This window comes from Lissotriton helveticus, chromosome 3_1 (assembly GCF_964261635.1).
Source record: "Lissotriton helveticus chromosome 3_1, aLisHel1.1, whole genome shotgun sequence".
NCBI lineage: Eukaryota > Metazoa > Chordata > Amphibia > Caudata > Salamandridae > Lissotriton > Lissotriton helveticus.
The window spans coordinates 262,317,555-262,332,717 of NC_136061.1; the positions used below are offsets into that span (position 1 = coordinate 262,317,555).

At 44.4% G+C, this 15,163-nt stretch overlaps 1 protein-coding gene across 6 annotated transcripts in view; it reads left to right on the forward strand.

Moving 5' to 3' along the window:
• Window positions 1-15,163, forward strand: part of ACACA (acetyl-CoA carboxylase alpha) — a 1,199,721-nt gene that overhangs the window by 707,795 nt on the left and 476,763 nt on the right. For all 6 annotated transcript variants that reach the window (XR_013608606.1, XM_078679777.1, XM_078679779.1 and 3 more), the window contains 2 exons: window positions 8,587-8,856; window positions 10,856-10,953. Coding sequence is in view for 5 of the 6 variants with exons in the window: in XM_078679777.1 (XP_078535903.1) it covers window positions 8,587-8,856; window positions 10,856-10,953 (368 nt within the window). In the remaining variant the exon portion in view is untranslated. The remainder of the gene's footprint in view (window positions 1-8,586; window positions 8,857-10,855; window positions 10,954-15,163) is intronic.

Sequence of the window (15,163 nt, forward strand, 5' to 3'; positions counted from 1 at the left end):
GAGAACAAGCCTAACATTTTGACGTATACATCAACTCTGAGCTTCCACTTCAGAACCTCTGTTGCAGCTTAGTTAGTCTTTAGTAGACCCGATTATGTCAACTGTTCAAAACCATTTTCTGCCCCGCAATTATCTCTCCATTTCTGTACGCCATAGGGAACCCATATTCTTGACACCACAGCCTACATGATCTGAGATCCTGGTGGTGCAAACTTCTGAAGATCAATGTAACCTATTTTACATCTGCTACACCAGACAGATAGTCTAAACATATTGATCCCATGGGCAAGAGAGTTTTTCCTCAGGCAGTCTAGTTCAGTGCTTTTTGATCACTTCTTGCCCTCTAGTCTGCTATACAACTAGGGATATTGGGAGTGTTGTTTTGACATGCTGACGGAGTACTTGCATAACTCCTTTGCTCAAACTGTTCACGGTGGCTGGGCAGATCTTACATTTTGATTTGGGCAACACTGACTTGCTTGCCAGTGCTGTGGAAACAAGCATCGTCCTAATCTACTGGTGGCTTCCCAGAGGCTAGCAACCAATGATTAAATATGCTGTACAGACACTTGACCAAACCTCCATGCCTTTTGCAAGCATGACTCACTGGATGCATCTTATCCGAAAGATCCAGCTTTTGACCAGGGAGTCTTTTGTGGCATATTCTGTATCCATCTCTGTGCCTATTCGGGGCTGTGGAATTAGGTCTCCAGTAAGTCAGGAAAGAAGATAGCATGAAAAATAGCATAAAAGAACATAGTGACTCCATTACATTTAATGCTGCTCTCATTGCTTCACAACACCACCCAGCTGTACTCTTTCGATGCTTATGCCATGCTCCAAATTTACTTGCAAAAGAAACACGTGGCAACTGGGTTGGGGTGGTTGGTGATGCACAGGTACGTTGTTGGACAGTGCCCGAGGAGTGGATGCTTGCTCAGGGTCCCTCTTCAAAATCTGAAAGTGGCAGATTAATTATTTTTAGAGTATTTGTTTCTGATCCTGACTGCAATGCAGGCATTTCTAACCTACTGTGAAGTACAAAGAGCAGTCCTAAGACAAGAGTACAATAGTGACGGTGACAGAAATCTGTCCGCTTTCCACTAAAGTAACTAGTTTTACCTTCTTCCTGCTTGGCAAATCTTTGAAGAAGTACAATTTCAAGATGCAGTTAGTATTTGATCCTTGAAGGTATACGTTCTCTTCTGTCATGCTGCTTCTTGTACACTTGTTGCAGCCCTTGATCCCACACTTGATTACAGTAGCATTTGAAAGCTCATTTTAGACGATTGAGTGAGGTTTTGTTTAACTAAGACTGTGAACGACATCATCTCAGATAGTCTGTGGTGGCAGTTTTTTTTTTTTAAAGGTGAGATGGTTTACCTCAGATCTTTCTTGATTCTCCAGTATTTGGGGTGTCTTTCATAGATTCACATGCCTGAATCATTCCCCGTCGTCGGAGTGGGAGTCCCACGGTACATAAAAAAGCAATAATATGCCATAATAACATAGAAAAAACCTGGTAATAACCAACCAGGAAGTAAAGTAGCCCAAGCTGCAGGAGAAAAAACTTCCACACTCATGACTATCCTAGTCATTTTGTATAGCCCAAACTGCAGCCAATCAGGCGACAGCACCCACCAGAAAGTTCTCCCCAGAGGCTCAGGCTCTCAGATTGTCTACTACACGTCGTGTGAAGGGAATCTTCCTGAGCTCTGCTCAGTACTTCTCTTTTTTCCTTCAAGATTCTGGATTTTAGGATGTCTTCCTCTAAGAAATCTTTATTCAGGCCTTGTGACTCTTGTGGTAAGCTCCGGCTTTTCAAGGAAGATCCCCACAAGAAGTGCATTTACTGCCTGTACCCGGATCATCAGGTGAAGGACTGCAAGATCTGTAGGACCTTCCCTCAGAAGACCCTCAGGGACAGGGAGGGCCGCTTGCTTTTGTGGCTACAAAAGCTCAAGCATCAAGATAATCCTTGTTCTGAGGCAGGCAGTATTGCCTCTGGGTCTACTACAGCTTCTAGGAAGAGAGCTGCTGCAGAGGTGTTATCTTCTCCTGGGGCCAAGATTGTGAAGAAACATCAATCTTCTAAGTGGTCTGAGAGGCCTTCCACTTCTAAGGCTACTCCCCCTGCTAAGAGCAAACTTTTGCCATCTACACCCCCGAGATTTACCTAAAAAATCAACTTCTGAGAAGACTTTACCTTAGAAGAAGACCCTGTCGTCGACGACGACTCCTTAGTCGACGCAACGTCTACGGTAACTTTATCTTCGCCTAAACCAGAGATTATAATGTCGACGGCGTCTTCTCCGTCGACGTTGGTCTATGTCTTAGTCAAGCCTATCTCGTCGACGAGAGAATCTTCATCTGCCATCGTCAGCACCCCGTCGACGGCCAAGATTAAGAAGATTCCGTCGACGATAGCTTCATCGTCGACGCCACCGTCGACGGTTGCTCCAACGTCGTCGACGACCATCCCGTCGTCGACGAGCTCGGTGACGACACCTGCACCATCGACGACAAGATCGTCGACGAAGACTCCATCGTCGACGAAGACTCCGTCGTCGACGAAACCTTCCTCGTCAGCGAAGACAACTCTATCGTGGACGACGACCTTATCATCGTCAGAATCCAAGCCCCCGTCGACGAACCCGTCGATGGTGCCTCCGTCGACGCCGCAACTGTCTACATGTACCACCATGCAGGTTTGGTCACCGCCTACAGCTTTTACATCGACACCGAAGCCTTCTTTGCTTCAGAGACGCGGTTCTGGACTAAAACCTTTATCTCCATTACACATGTTACCTCAAACAGTACCCTTACAGGTCCCTGACAAGTTGCTGGACTCTGCGGATAGCGAGGAAGAGTCTGACCTGGATGAAACGTTTGGAACAGCAACAAGTCCTTTGGAATTGCACATCAAGTACCAAGAAGAGGACGATCAAGATGGCCAACCTTCGCCTGAGCATGTAATATCACCGATTACTAGTGTCCCCACAGCTCAGATGCCGGTAGCATTGCTAACAAATCTACAGCACATGCTAAATGACTATTACAGACGTTTTCCACCTTCTGAGTCAGCGGACTCTGTGCCTCCTACGCCTGTGGTGCAAACCTCCATGCCTGATTTCAGGTCTCCAAGGTCTCCTCCGCCGGTAGCTTCCCATCAGCCTGAAGAACACCAATCTTCTGACGAAGAAGAGCGAGAAGAAGGTGAAGCTGATGACAGATCCTTGTTGTCGGAGTGGGACGATTATCAGGTCCAAACACCTTCTCCTTCACCTCCGGTTACCGCGGATTCACCTCCAGTGGATGTTGGAGGATTCCACCTTCTTATGGAAAGAGCTACACAACGTTTCTATATTCAGATAGAGACTACACAACAGGAAAGCTTCCTCTATGATTTCAAAGACCAGCCAAGGAAGCAGGTAAAGTCAATACCAATAATTGATTTCATCTGGAAAGAGGGAATTAAGGTGATGTCCACTCCTGCATCTATCCCTCCAGTACTGCCGAGGATTGATAAAAAATATATGGCTCCTGACAAGTCCCTAGCTTGCCTTATAGGACACCCGAAGTTGGATTCGGTGATCATACAAGCTGCACAGAAGCGATCCTGAAATCCTTCCTCCCCAATCGCAGCCCCACCGGATAGAGACGGCAGGCGTTTGGATGCTATTGGGAAGCATGTATCTACAATGGCAGCAACTACAGTCTGGGCTGCCAACGCATTAGCTATTCTGGGCAGATTCGACCGGCAAATGTGGTCTGACATCTCGCCATATATCAATATGCTTCCAGAACCTTCCAAATCAGAAGCTATGAAAATACTGGAGGAGGGTGAGAAAATCTCGACTGAGATTATTGACTCTGCAGTTGATGTGGCTTCGACTGGATTCAGACAGTTAGCGGGGCCTGCTGTCCTGCGTAGGCATGGCTGGCTAAAAGCGACTTCCTTCCGCCAGGAGGTGCAAGCTAAGGTATTGGACATGCCTTTTGATGGGGAATTTTTGTTTGGCCCGCTGGTAGAGAAAGCCTGACAGACAATCAAAAAAGACACGGAAACAGCCAGGTCCCTTGGCACCTTACAATTTCGGAAGCCACCCTTTCCGGGTGCGAGAGTACGTGGATCGTCCACTACTAGAGGAGGTTATAATCAGCAATCTTCCTACAGGCAAGAGAATCAATGTTACCAATCCCAACCCAGTCTTACGGCCAGCGCAACACAAATTATTTCCAAAACAAAAGAAAGCCTGCCTACCGCGGAAAGGATTCAAATAAAAGACAATGAGTTTCATCACCTGCCACCGCTACTGCCGCATTCCCACATAAAAATTGGAGGCAAAGTCTCAAAATTCTACTCAAAATGGTCCTCAATAACGTCGGACAGGTGGGTCTTGGACATTGTGGCCAAGGGCCATGCCCTCGAATTCGAAAAGTTTCCTCCAAATGTTCCCCCAAAGGGCCCTCCTCCAGCTCATTTAAGAGAGTTGTTTTCCCAGATCAATCTGATGTTAAAGAAAGGAGCAATCGAGAAAGTCTGTCAGGTTCAGAGGGGAGCAGGATTCTATTCCAGGTTCTTTCTAATAAAGAAGAAACCTGGGGAATGGCGCCCAATTCTGGATCTTCGTGCCCTCAACAAGTACTTGAAAAAGCTAACGTTTCGGATGCTATCGCTCCAAGAAATACTGCATCTTCTTTCGGCGGAAGAGTACATGGCCACCATGCACCTTCACGATGCGTATTTCCACATTCCCATTTTACCCCGTCATAGGAAGTTCCTGCGTTTCAGAGTGGCGGGCAGGGATTTTCAATTCAAGGTCCTCCCCTTTGGGCTGCGTTCAGCGCGCAGGGTGTTTACGAAGGTCCTGGCTCCAGTAGTAGCACACCTCAGGCTGGAGAGAATACAAATATTTCCCTACTTGGACGATTGCCTTATCAAGGCGAGTTCTTACACAAGCACAGACAAACATGTACAACGGTGTCTGTCTCTCTTCCAATCACTGGGTCTCTCCATCAAACTCAGCAAGTCACAGCTAGAATCGTCCCAAAGACAAGCTTTCTCGGGAGCAACCTTGGACACACAACTGGTCTGAGCTTTCGTATCGGACAAGAGACAAGAAAGAATACTAGACATGGCTCGGATTTTACTATCAAGAAGGTCAGTTTCAGTCCGACAGTTCAAGTTTTTTCTGGGGATGATTTCTTCTTGCATTCCTTTGATACCGAATTGCCGCCTCAGGATGAGGCCTCTTCAGGAAGAACTCAACCTGCAATGGCTGCAGGTCTCCGGCTCCTTCGAAGATCTCATCCGAATCACCCCTCGCATCCGAGGAGGTTTTCCCTGGTGGATTCAAAAGAGAAATTTACAACAGGGTTGCGCGTTCCTTCAAGACGCACCAAACTTCACAATCACCACAGACTCATCCCTCTATGGTTGGGGAGCACATCTTCAAGGGCTGACGGTCAGCGGGAGATGGAGCCCTCAACAGAAGGTCTGGCACATCAGTCCTTTGGAGCTAAGAGCCATCTTCCTAGCCCTCAAGTCCTTTTGCGCAATCATTCAAGGGGCCATGGTATTGGTTCGCACAGACAACACTACAAGCATGCATTATTTGAACAAACAGGGAGGAACCCGGTCGGTTCGTCTGTCTCAAAAAGCCCAGGATATATGGGCATGGGCAATACGAAACAGAATCAATCTTTTGGCTGTCCATGTATCGGGAACTGCAAAACGTTCTTGCGGACAACCTCAGCAGATCAATGGTGTCCACCCACGAATGGGAACTTCATCAACCAACGGTGGATCAGATTTTTCAACAGTGGCGTCATCCAGAGCTAGACCTCTTTGCGACCAAGAAGAACAGCAAATGCCTGTTCTTTGCAAGCTGGCATCCCCACAAGGACTCTCAGGGGAATGTGTTTTCGATCAACTGGTATCAAATATATGCTTACGCCTTTCCTCCGATACCGTTGGTTCCCAGGGTTCTCCGGAAGATGAAGAAAGAACCGTGTCGCCTGATTCTCATCGCCCCCAGGTGGCCTCGTCAATACTGGTTCACCGAGCTCCTTCTCCTATCGGAGTGCGAACCAATTCAGTTTCGACCAATACCGAATCTCCTCTCCATTCAGGATGGTCAGATTTACCATCCGGACCTGGCTTCTCTGAAATTAGCGGCTTGGTGCCTGAGTACCTTGAATTCGCCCATCTGAATATTACTGCAGATTGTAAGGAGGTACTACCCAAAGCAAGAGCACCTGCTACAAGAAAGACATAGAGACTTAAATGGAAAATATTCTGTAGAGAAGTAGACAAGTGTGGCTCAATGGTTAGAGCGGCAGACCCTGATGCAGTAGTCTGGCCGGGACCAGGGTTCAATTCCCGGCTCGGGGGGGTCTCGGGCTCAATTTCCTCGGACCTGATAATTCTCGCCTCGGTGCCTATTCTGATCATGAGCCCCACTCTGCACCTCTGCGCAATAGCTTGCTTAATCTCTACAACGGCCCCAACAACGCGGAGGATGCCTGACTTCACCTTGGGGGTGCCCAGGAGTAGGCTCCTCACAGGGAAAGGCCAGGAAGGGTTCCTCGGCGGTATTCGTACAAGCGCCGAGATGCCTCCGGGTAGTCGTGCGCTATATAAGTGCGTAATTATTATTATTATCTGGTGTCACTCGGCTGGGATTCATCCTTTTCAAGCAAGGCCGGATCAGATATTGCCTTTTTTCTTACACCTGGCAAGATCAGGTTTATCGCACGCAACTCTAAAGGTTTTCCTAGCAGCCATTTCAAGATATCGTCAGGATGGGTCCACTTCGCTTTACTCTTCAAGAATAATACAGCAGTTCTTTAAAGGACTTTTCAGAATGTTTCCTCCGGTACGTCATCCACCTCCATCATGGCATCTCAATATAGTGTTAGCGCATTTCATGCGCCACCCTTTTGAACCAATTCACAGAGTAGATTTAATATTTCTTACATGGAAAGTGTCTCTTTTGTTAGCTTTGATTTCATCTAGAAGAGTCAGTGATGTCCAGGCTTTCACTGTCCATCCACCTTTCTTACAGTTCACGTCTAATTCAGTAGTGCTCCGCACGAATCCCAAATTTATGCCTAAGGTGCCTTCGGACTTTCACCTGAACGAGCCAGTCATCTTAAGGAAAGGGCGTTGCATACACTTGACATCAAAAGGTGTTTAAAGTTCTATTTGTAAAGGACCTCTGCAATACGCAAATCCGATCAATTGTTTGTCGCTTATGGGAAAATTCGACAAGGACATGCAGTGTCTAAACAAACAATAGCTAGATGGATCTCTGCGGCTATTGACTTTTGCCATATACAAGCAGGAAAACCTTTACAGGCAACTCCAAGGGCTCACTCGACAAGAGCCGTTTCTTCCTCGACTGCTCTTTTCGCTGGGGTTCCTCTGCAGCAGATCTGCAGGGCAGCGACCTGGTCCAGCAGGCATACTTTCACCAAGCACTATTGCTTGGATGCAGCCAGCGAGACTGATGCTTCAGTGGGCCAAGCAGTTCTGCGGAATCTTTTCAGATAGGGTGAGCGTCTGTTCCCTCCTCCTCTTATTGCTTTTCAGACGCTTTTTCATGCTTATTATTATGTACATTCTCATGTAACTGCAAATTTCATGCCTTTAGAAATGTGACATTTTATTATATGATTATGTGTTTTTTCGTATGTACAGACTTCTGTTACAAATAGCGTCTTCCAAGCATGGATGTATACTGCTATCTACTCTGATTCAGGCATGTGAATCTATGAAAGACACCCCAAATACTGGAGAAGAACAATAGTAACTTAACTGTAACCTGTGGTTCTCCAGTATTGGTGTCTTTCATAGATTCACATGCAACCCGCCCTCCTCCCCAAAGAGGTTACATAGGCTAGATTGGATTACCATCACTCCTGTGCGAGAAACTCTGAGAGCCTGAGCCTCTGGGGAGAACATTCTGGTGGGTGCTGTCGCCTGATTGGCTGCAGTTTGGGCTATACAAAATGACTAGGATAGTCATGAGTGTGGAAGTTTTTTCTCCTGTAGCTTGGGCTACTTTACTTCCTGGTTGGTTATTACCAGGTTTTTTCTATGTTATTATGGATTATTGCTTTTTTATGTACCGTGGGACTCCCACTCCGACGATGAGGAATGGTTCAGGCATGTGAATCTATGAAAGACACCAATACTGGAGAACCACAGATTACAGGTAAGTAACTATTGTTCTTTTTCCTCTTTAGACTCTTACTTTCTTTTTCGTGTTGCTTTAGTTGTTAATTTCCCTACTTGTTTAGTAATCTAGCCAGTCCTGTGATGGGACCAACTTTGAAGTTGTACCGAATAGTTAAAAACAGCAGTGTTAAGACTATAAATCCACTGTAATTAGCATAAGTATTTCCCTGCATATGAAAGAATATTTTTGACTAATTGGTGGGTGGATTGTTTTGTTCTTGTGTGGATGGGACTAACATGGATGTCTTAGCTTTGTTTGTATCACAGTAATACTAATCAAGCCATTAAGACAACGACACCAGCATGCATGGACTAATACAAGTGTATTCCTCTCTTTGCAGATTGGCATGGTGGCCTGGAAAATGACCCTGAAGAGCCCTGAATATTCAGATGGCAGAGACATTGTGGTTATTGGCAATGACATCACTTACAGAATCGGTTCTTTCGGTCCTCAGGAAGACTTGCTGTATCTCAGAGCTTCTGAGCTGGCCCGCTCAGAGGGGATCCCACGAATTTACGTGGCAGCCAACAGTGGAGCAAGGATTGGTTTGGCTGAAGAGATCCGCCACATGTTTCATGTTGCTTGGGAAGACTCTGCTGACCCTTATAAAGTGAGGATGTATTCTATGTTTTCATCTATTGCCAAGATTATTTTCTGTGCTTGTGCTTTGGGGGGGTTGAGAGGTTACACAAATACAAAAATATTGATGGATTTAGAGCAATGGGTACTGAATTCAGTCACATGCCTCCTGTATTATTAGCAGTAGAAAGGAAGACATCCTGCACAAGTACCTATATTTGTCCCAAAACTGCTATGCAAGGACTGTCTTAAGTAAGTGAATAGCTTATTCAGGTTACATGGACATTTCCTATTGGGTGTAATTCTGTTGCTTAAGAAGGTAACGTTAAGTGTGATAGATCACTGGAATGTGAAGCTATGTATGTACCCCAGGTCAGGTCCAGATTGGGCAGCAGCAATGCCACCATCTCCGGGCATACCCTGCCAAAATGCACCGTCTCTTTTGGCAAAAATCCAGATTTGGTGGGAATGAAGGCTAGTGAAATTCCTTGCTACATTAAGCTACTCTGCTGCCGAGACAACCATCACAGGTGTCTGCCTGTCACTTGAAATAACAAGATCACCACCTCATTTGAGAGGAACTATAGGGCATTGACAGAGGTGGGAAAGTTCTGAAAGCAGAAAGGAAACGAGGGCCTGTTTTTAAGTTTGATCTGCAAACACTGTGTCCTGGGACCTTATAGTCTAATGAAAGATAGTTCCCTAATAGTAGCATTGTGAAGGCAAACGCACATCACATCCATTGTAAATTTCTTGTCAATCTTCAAATTTGGTCTTGGGTTGGTGCTATATGGTTGCTGCTGTACTACATCTTCAAATACTACATAACTTCTGCTCTCATTTTATTCTGTTGTAGACACTTGTAAAGGTTGTTCAACATCATTCCTAAGATAAAAGTGTTACATAATTGGCAGGTCTTTAAACTGTGTGTTATACATGGTTAGGGTCTGTTGTCTTTCTTGTGTCTAGTGCACAGTTTAAAGACCTGCATTTGCTGCTCTGCTACCTGCACTGCATTACATTGTCCTGATCTTGATTGACTTGGGAGGAGGTACGCATATGTGACACAACTTAAATAGCTAGGAGACTCGCAACCTTAGATAAGACTTTATGCTGAACTACTGTCTCTTCCAAATGACCAACAAACACCAACATTGTAAATGCGGGAAAGCCCACAAGCAAGAAATGGAAGTCGACAAAGTTGGAATACACCAGTTAATGACATAATCGAAAGGTAAAAGTGGATCCTTCTAAAAAATGAAAGGTATTTCTTGGAATAAATTACAGGGTTTGTGAAGTACAATATCTGCTTTTGTGGTGCCTCTTTAGAGGATACATTGATTTATTATAGGCTTTTTCCTTGTGCATATGAAGCATTTTTACTTAAGTTGTTGTAGGTTGAACATTAATTTCCAAATTTATGATAAAGTTCGTCTTCCTGCCATGACTCTCTTGGTAAAACCTGGACCCGATATTTGTAGAGCTAAATGATCCTGGCAACAACACTCACTACTTAGGTAATTTGTTTGGTTTGTTGGTCTGTAAAGTCCTGAAAGTCATTGCCATCTGCTCCTTTATGTCTGTGTTTGCTGTGGGACAAAAACCTGCTGATATGTCCTGAAAAGGGATAGTCTCATAGTGTACTTAAACTAATTCAGCATCCCTTTCTCGGATACTATTTGTTGCCATCTAATGTCTCTGCCACTGGTCAAAGAGGGCTGCATTTAGCTAAAGAGAGACAGTTGAAAAGTTTGATACATTTTCACTATTTAGAGCACGATTTGTTTAAGATGTGTTGTGTGCTTTCCATTGGGTACAACAGCTGCAATCCTGCACTGACTCCTTCATTCTATTATTTTACTTGTTTTCCTTGATTATATTTGAAGTTTTCACAAAATTGTGACATTACTGCATCTGCCCTTCCAACTACTTTGTGATTATTGCCACTTTACTGCCAGACTGAAAATATTCTGTTTGTGACGTCGAAAGCTTAGTCATTTTGGTGAAAATGACATATTTGTGTTCTCTAGGGATTCAAGTACTTGTATTTGACACCGCAAGACTACAAGAAAGTCAGTGCTCTGAATTCGGTCCATTGTGAGCACGTGGAGGATGAAGGGGAATCCAGGTACGTCTCTACAAGCGGAACAACACATTTGACCTTTTCTAGTTTTCTAAGCGTGGCACTTAAGATGGAGACCTTTTTTGTTCGATAAATCTCAAATTCAGTATTAGTTTGCAACTTAAAGTGTAGGTAAATTGACTGTTTTAGATCTTTCATCCCTTTCATGCTTACTGAACCGCAATGTTCACTCTCAGTACGCTGCTTCAGTTTTTGTTCCGTAGCATCAAATATTTGAAAAAAGTATGGCAATACCCAAACATTTGGAATTATCAAAGTAAGATCTGACATCTTATCTATTCAATAAATGTCAATTTTCCATAAAATTGATTCCTAAAATAAAACAGATTTCCGTTAAAATACTCTCTATAATGATTCGTGGGTCAGGACACTCTGTATGATAGACAGCTCTCACCTATATTGCAACCCACCCACCCTACTAGCACCTCCTGTGCATTTCAAGATTGAGGCATATCTCAGAAAGTACTTATGCGATTGTTATTGGTTCCTGGAAAATGAGAAACAGTTGCCATTTGTCAAGCAGCATATTAGCACCCTTCATTCTCTGTTTACATGTACTTTAATTCCAGTAGATTAATTTTTGATTGTGGGTTTCCTCTATGAGCACCATTCTTGATTTGTTTGCTCATACTATTGGCTCCTTTATAGTTGAACTCATCGCTTTAACACTTGATTCGAACTCTGAAATCAGAATCATTTTCTCACTCTTTTCAGTATGATACATCTGACATCTATTTTTCCCGCCATATATCAGTCTCGGTGGTGTGAGTGGAATAAGGAGGGGAAAAAATGCCATATTAAATGCATACATTAATGTCAACCATTGATAATGACTCTCAGCCACATTCTAGTCCATAGTTTCTTCGCTTTTGGCTCACAGTGCCAATATGAACGGGGGCAAACCTTATGCAAATCAACCTTTGTCCTAGTTCAGTCGGAGCTGTCGTCCAAACCGAACGGCTATGCTAGACGTGAGTTCCTTCCTCGCTGTGTTGTAGGGACCCAAGCTGCTACTCTCTGATGAAACTCAACAAGGATGAAAAATGAGTGTGGGGTTGCTTGTTTTCCATTGAGAGGGGATGTGGCTTTGTAGTTCATGTGGGACTGTTCCTATTGGAGCAGAACCAAAGCCACTGTGCTTGAGTTTGGCCACTTTCTGTAATGGCACAGATGCTCATGATATTCACCAGTAATTCAGATTAATCTAAGCATTCCACCCACAGTTTATCTGCTAAGTAAAATGACCAGAGCACAAGTCTTCATATTATTCAGAATGTATACACTCACAGGTTCTAAAAATCTTCGCCACCTGCTCCAGTCCCAAGCCCTGAGTCTCTCTGTGTGGACCAGCTGGTATGAAGGCTATCACTTTGCATGAAAAGCAAGTGGCAGGATCAGTTCCAACATATTAAAGGTATAATGGTACTGATTACCATACTTTGTAGTAAGAAAACAGTGGCCTAGAGCAGTGCAGGGGCACCTGGGCTTGAAAACTGCAAACAAAAATGTAAATAACGTAGTCCGAGTGATGGCCTCAAGTTCGATATACCTGATACACCCTGTCAGAGGCCGACTAAGGAGCTCCAATGGACCAAGAAGATGCATCTTTTCACTTTCTCAAAATATGTGGCTTGGAGTCCAGCCTGTTTAAGATTGTGTATGGGGGAGGTATACAATGATAGCACTAAGCATAAATGGAGTGCCCCCCTCTCGCCATGGACTGCAAGGAACTATAGTAAACAGGGAGCCCGGGTTAGTCCTTGCCCTGTTTGTGGGATACATATTCTTAATGTGTATCTGTAAAGGAACACAGTGATGACGTGTTTTTCATACTTTATATCCGTAGAATAATTTCTCCACTGTAGTTTTTTTTATAGTTACAAAAATATGTGAAACTGATTATTAAGTGTTCAAAAATTGTGACACCACTCCTTCACTGTGGTTTAAATAGCGCATTTGACTCTATTAGGAAAATCAGTAGTGCCTAAAAATAAAAGCAATGGCACAGTTGTTTTTGTAATGCAATTAAGGGCTTCACAATAAAAGGCTATCTTAGGTGTAGTCCAGAGAGGGGGTCTTTTGAGAGTTTAAAGAGTGTTTTTTGCTGAGGAATCATCCACTAATATTGACCTTCTTTCTTCTCCGTATTTCTTGCGTCTGTGTAATAAATCCTCCTTTGAATCATCTATTGCTGTGAGTTTTGCTCCATGGCACTAGTTTAACGTTCTCCTCATAAATGGGGGTCCAGGGATCTGTGGTCAAAGTGTAATTCTGGTCGGAGTTTCAAGGCTGAATATATATTTAAGGAGCCTTAAAAAGTCCAGAAAAGGTTTAGGTTTTGATGCTAAGGGCTAGAAATAAAAAGAGAATTTTTGCAAGAATTAGATTCATTGGAAGTGGGCACTACATTTGATCTTACCTATGGTCGGCGTATGAATCCCAGAGAAAATGTAACAGGAAACTGACAATTATATAAAGTTTAACACACGAAATGTGATACTTTAGTCGAAGTGTCCTCCAATAAAATGATAATTTTTGAATTCCTGCCGAGTAGCTCACCATCTCTGAGCCTAGCTATCCCCCAGTAGGCAGGTATTCCTGCCTGAGCTATGTCCCCTAAGTAATCCATACTGTTGTCCATTTATAACGTTGTTGCTATTGTGAAGCTGCAAAGCTTCTGTTGCACCCTGTATGAACTCTCCATCTGGTTGCCACGGTGCACAAATGAATCACCTTTATATTCACTTCCTTTATTTCAGCTGGATGTTTGACAATGGCCTCAAATGTGTCTTCCATTGCAGTCACCTCTTCTCGGTATTTCTGGACATGTGCTGTAATTCTGCAGGCCAGCCAGTATCTGCCTCTCACTCATGTTCCATGGTATAGCCTATTGAGTGTGGTATGGAGTGCTCTGTGAGGGGCTCCGGTTCCCCACTCATCATGAGAAACCACACGCTTCCCTCTAGTCGAGCACGTCTTCATACCACCCTTCCCTGCCCATAGATCTGAGCTTCATGTTTTTGAGATTGTGGCACCATGCCTCAGTATAGAGTATTGCACTTTTCATGCTTCTTCGAATTGCATTCCTCAGCTTCAAACCGGAGAGTAGGAACGCTTCCTGTGTTGATGGGCCGTTTGCCTTGAGCGCCTCAGTCCTTAGCTGCTTCAGGAGGTCCCTGAAGATGGAGCCAACCCCAAATTCTGAGGATTCAAGTCCGTCCACCTCGGATGCTGGCTCGCTCCTACCCCGTTTTTAGGTCTCACCTGAGCCAGCGCACATGCGCTGCTCTGCGAGGCTTCTAGTAAGGACTTCCAACTCGGACCACATGCTCGTGCGTGTGCTTTTTTTTGTTGCTCACACGCTATTGGTCTTAGCATGCGTCTTTAGACAGCACACAATTGGCCAAAGACGGGTGCATGTCCCGCCTTCTCTTTCCCCTGGCCTAGGGAGCTCGGGAGCGAGCAGCGGCCTGCCCTGTGCCTGCTGCATTCATTAAATTCTTTGCAGTGCGCGCGTACACACCACTTTTGGGATTTTTTTTCTTTTCTTAGTTTCTTTCATGTATTACCCCTTCTCTTAAATTTCTTTATCTTTCCTGTATCCCTGTTCCATTGTATTCCCTCTCTTTTCACTCCCTTGCCTCTCTGTTTTAATTCCGTGACTTTTTCTCTAGTCGCCCCTCATTTCGCATCATTTCCTTTTTCCTTTCAAATTTTTCGCTTTGTCCCATCCACACTTTCCTTAACCTAAGTCCCAATCTCCTTTCTTTCCTGTAGGCGTTATCCTGTCTTCTCTCCTTTACATCGTGCAGAACTTCTTCTGTCCACTCTCGTTTCATTCTTTTCTCCTCCCCTGCACCCTTCTACCCAACTCTTGCCACGCGAACTCCTACAACCTCGTGTAATTTCCTTGTGCACAGAAGTGATCTGGTCTCTCCTTTGTTAGAGGGTTTTTCGCGTAGAATTGACTGAAAGCCCGGTGTCTTTCACAATCACGTGTCAGACTTCAGTGCCTGGAGGCGTTTCATATGTAGGCGCTATAGCAATGTATTCAGACTCTGGTTTATTTCTGCAGTGTTTCATTTATAAAGTGTTAAATGTAGAGGCCGTCAGCCGATTAATTTTCTCAGGAGCTAGGGAATTCCCAGTCCGACTAAACTGCGTCCTTCACAGTGGCTATAATATACTCACTATC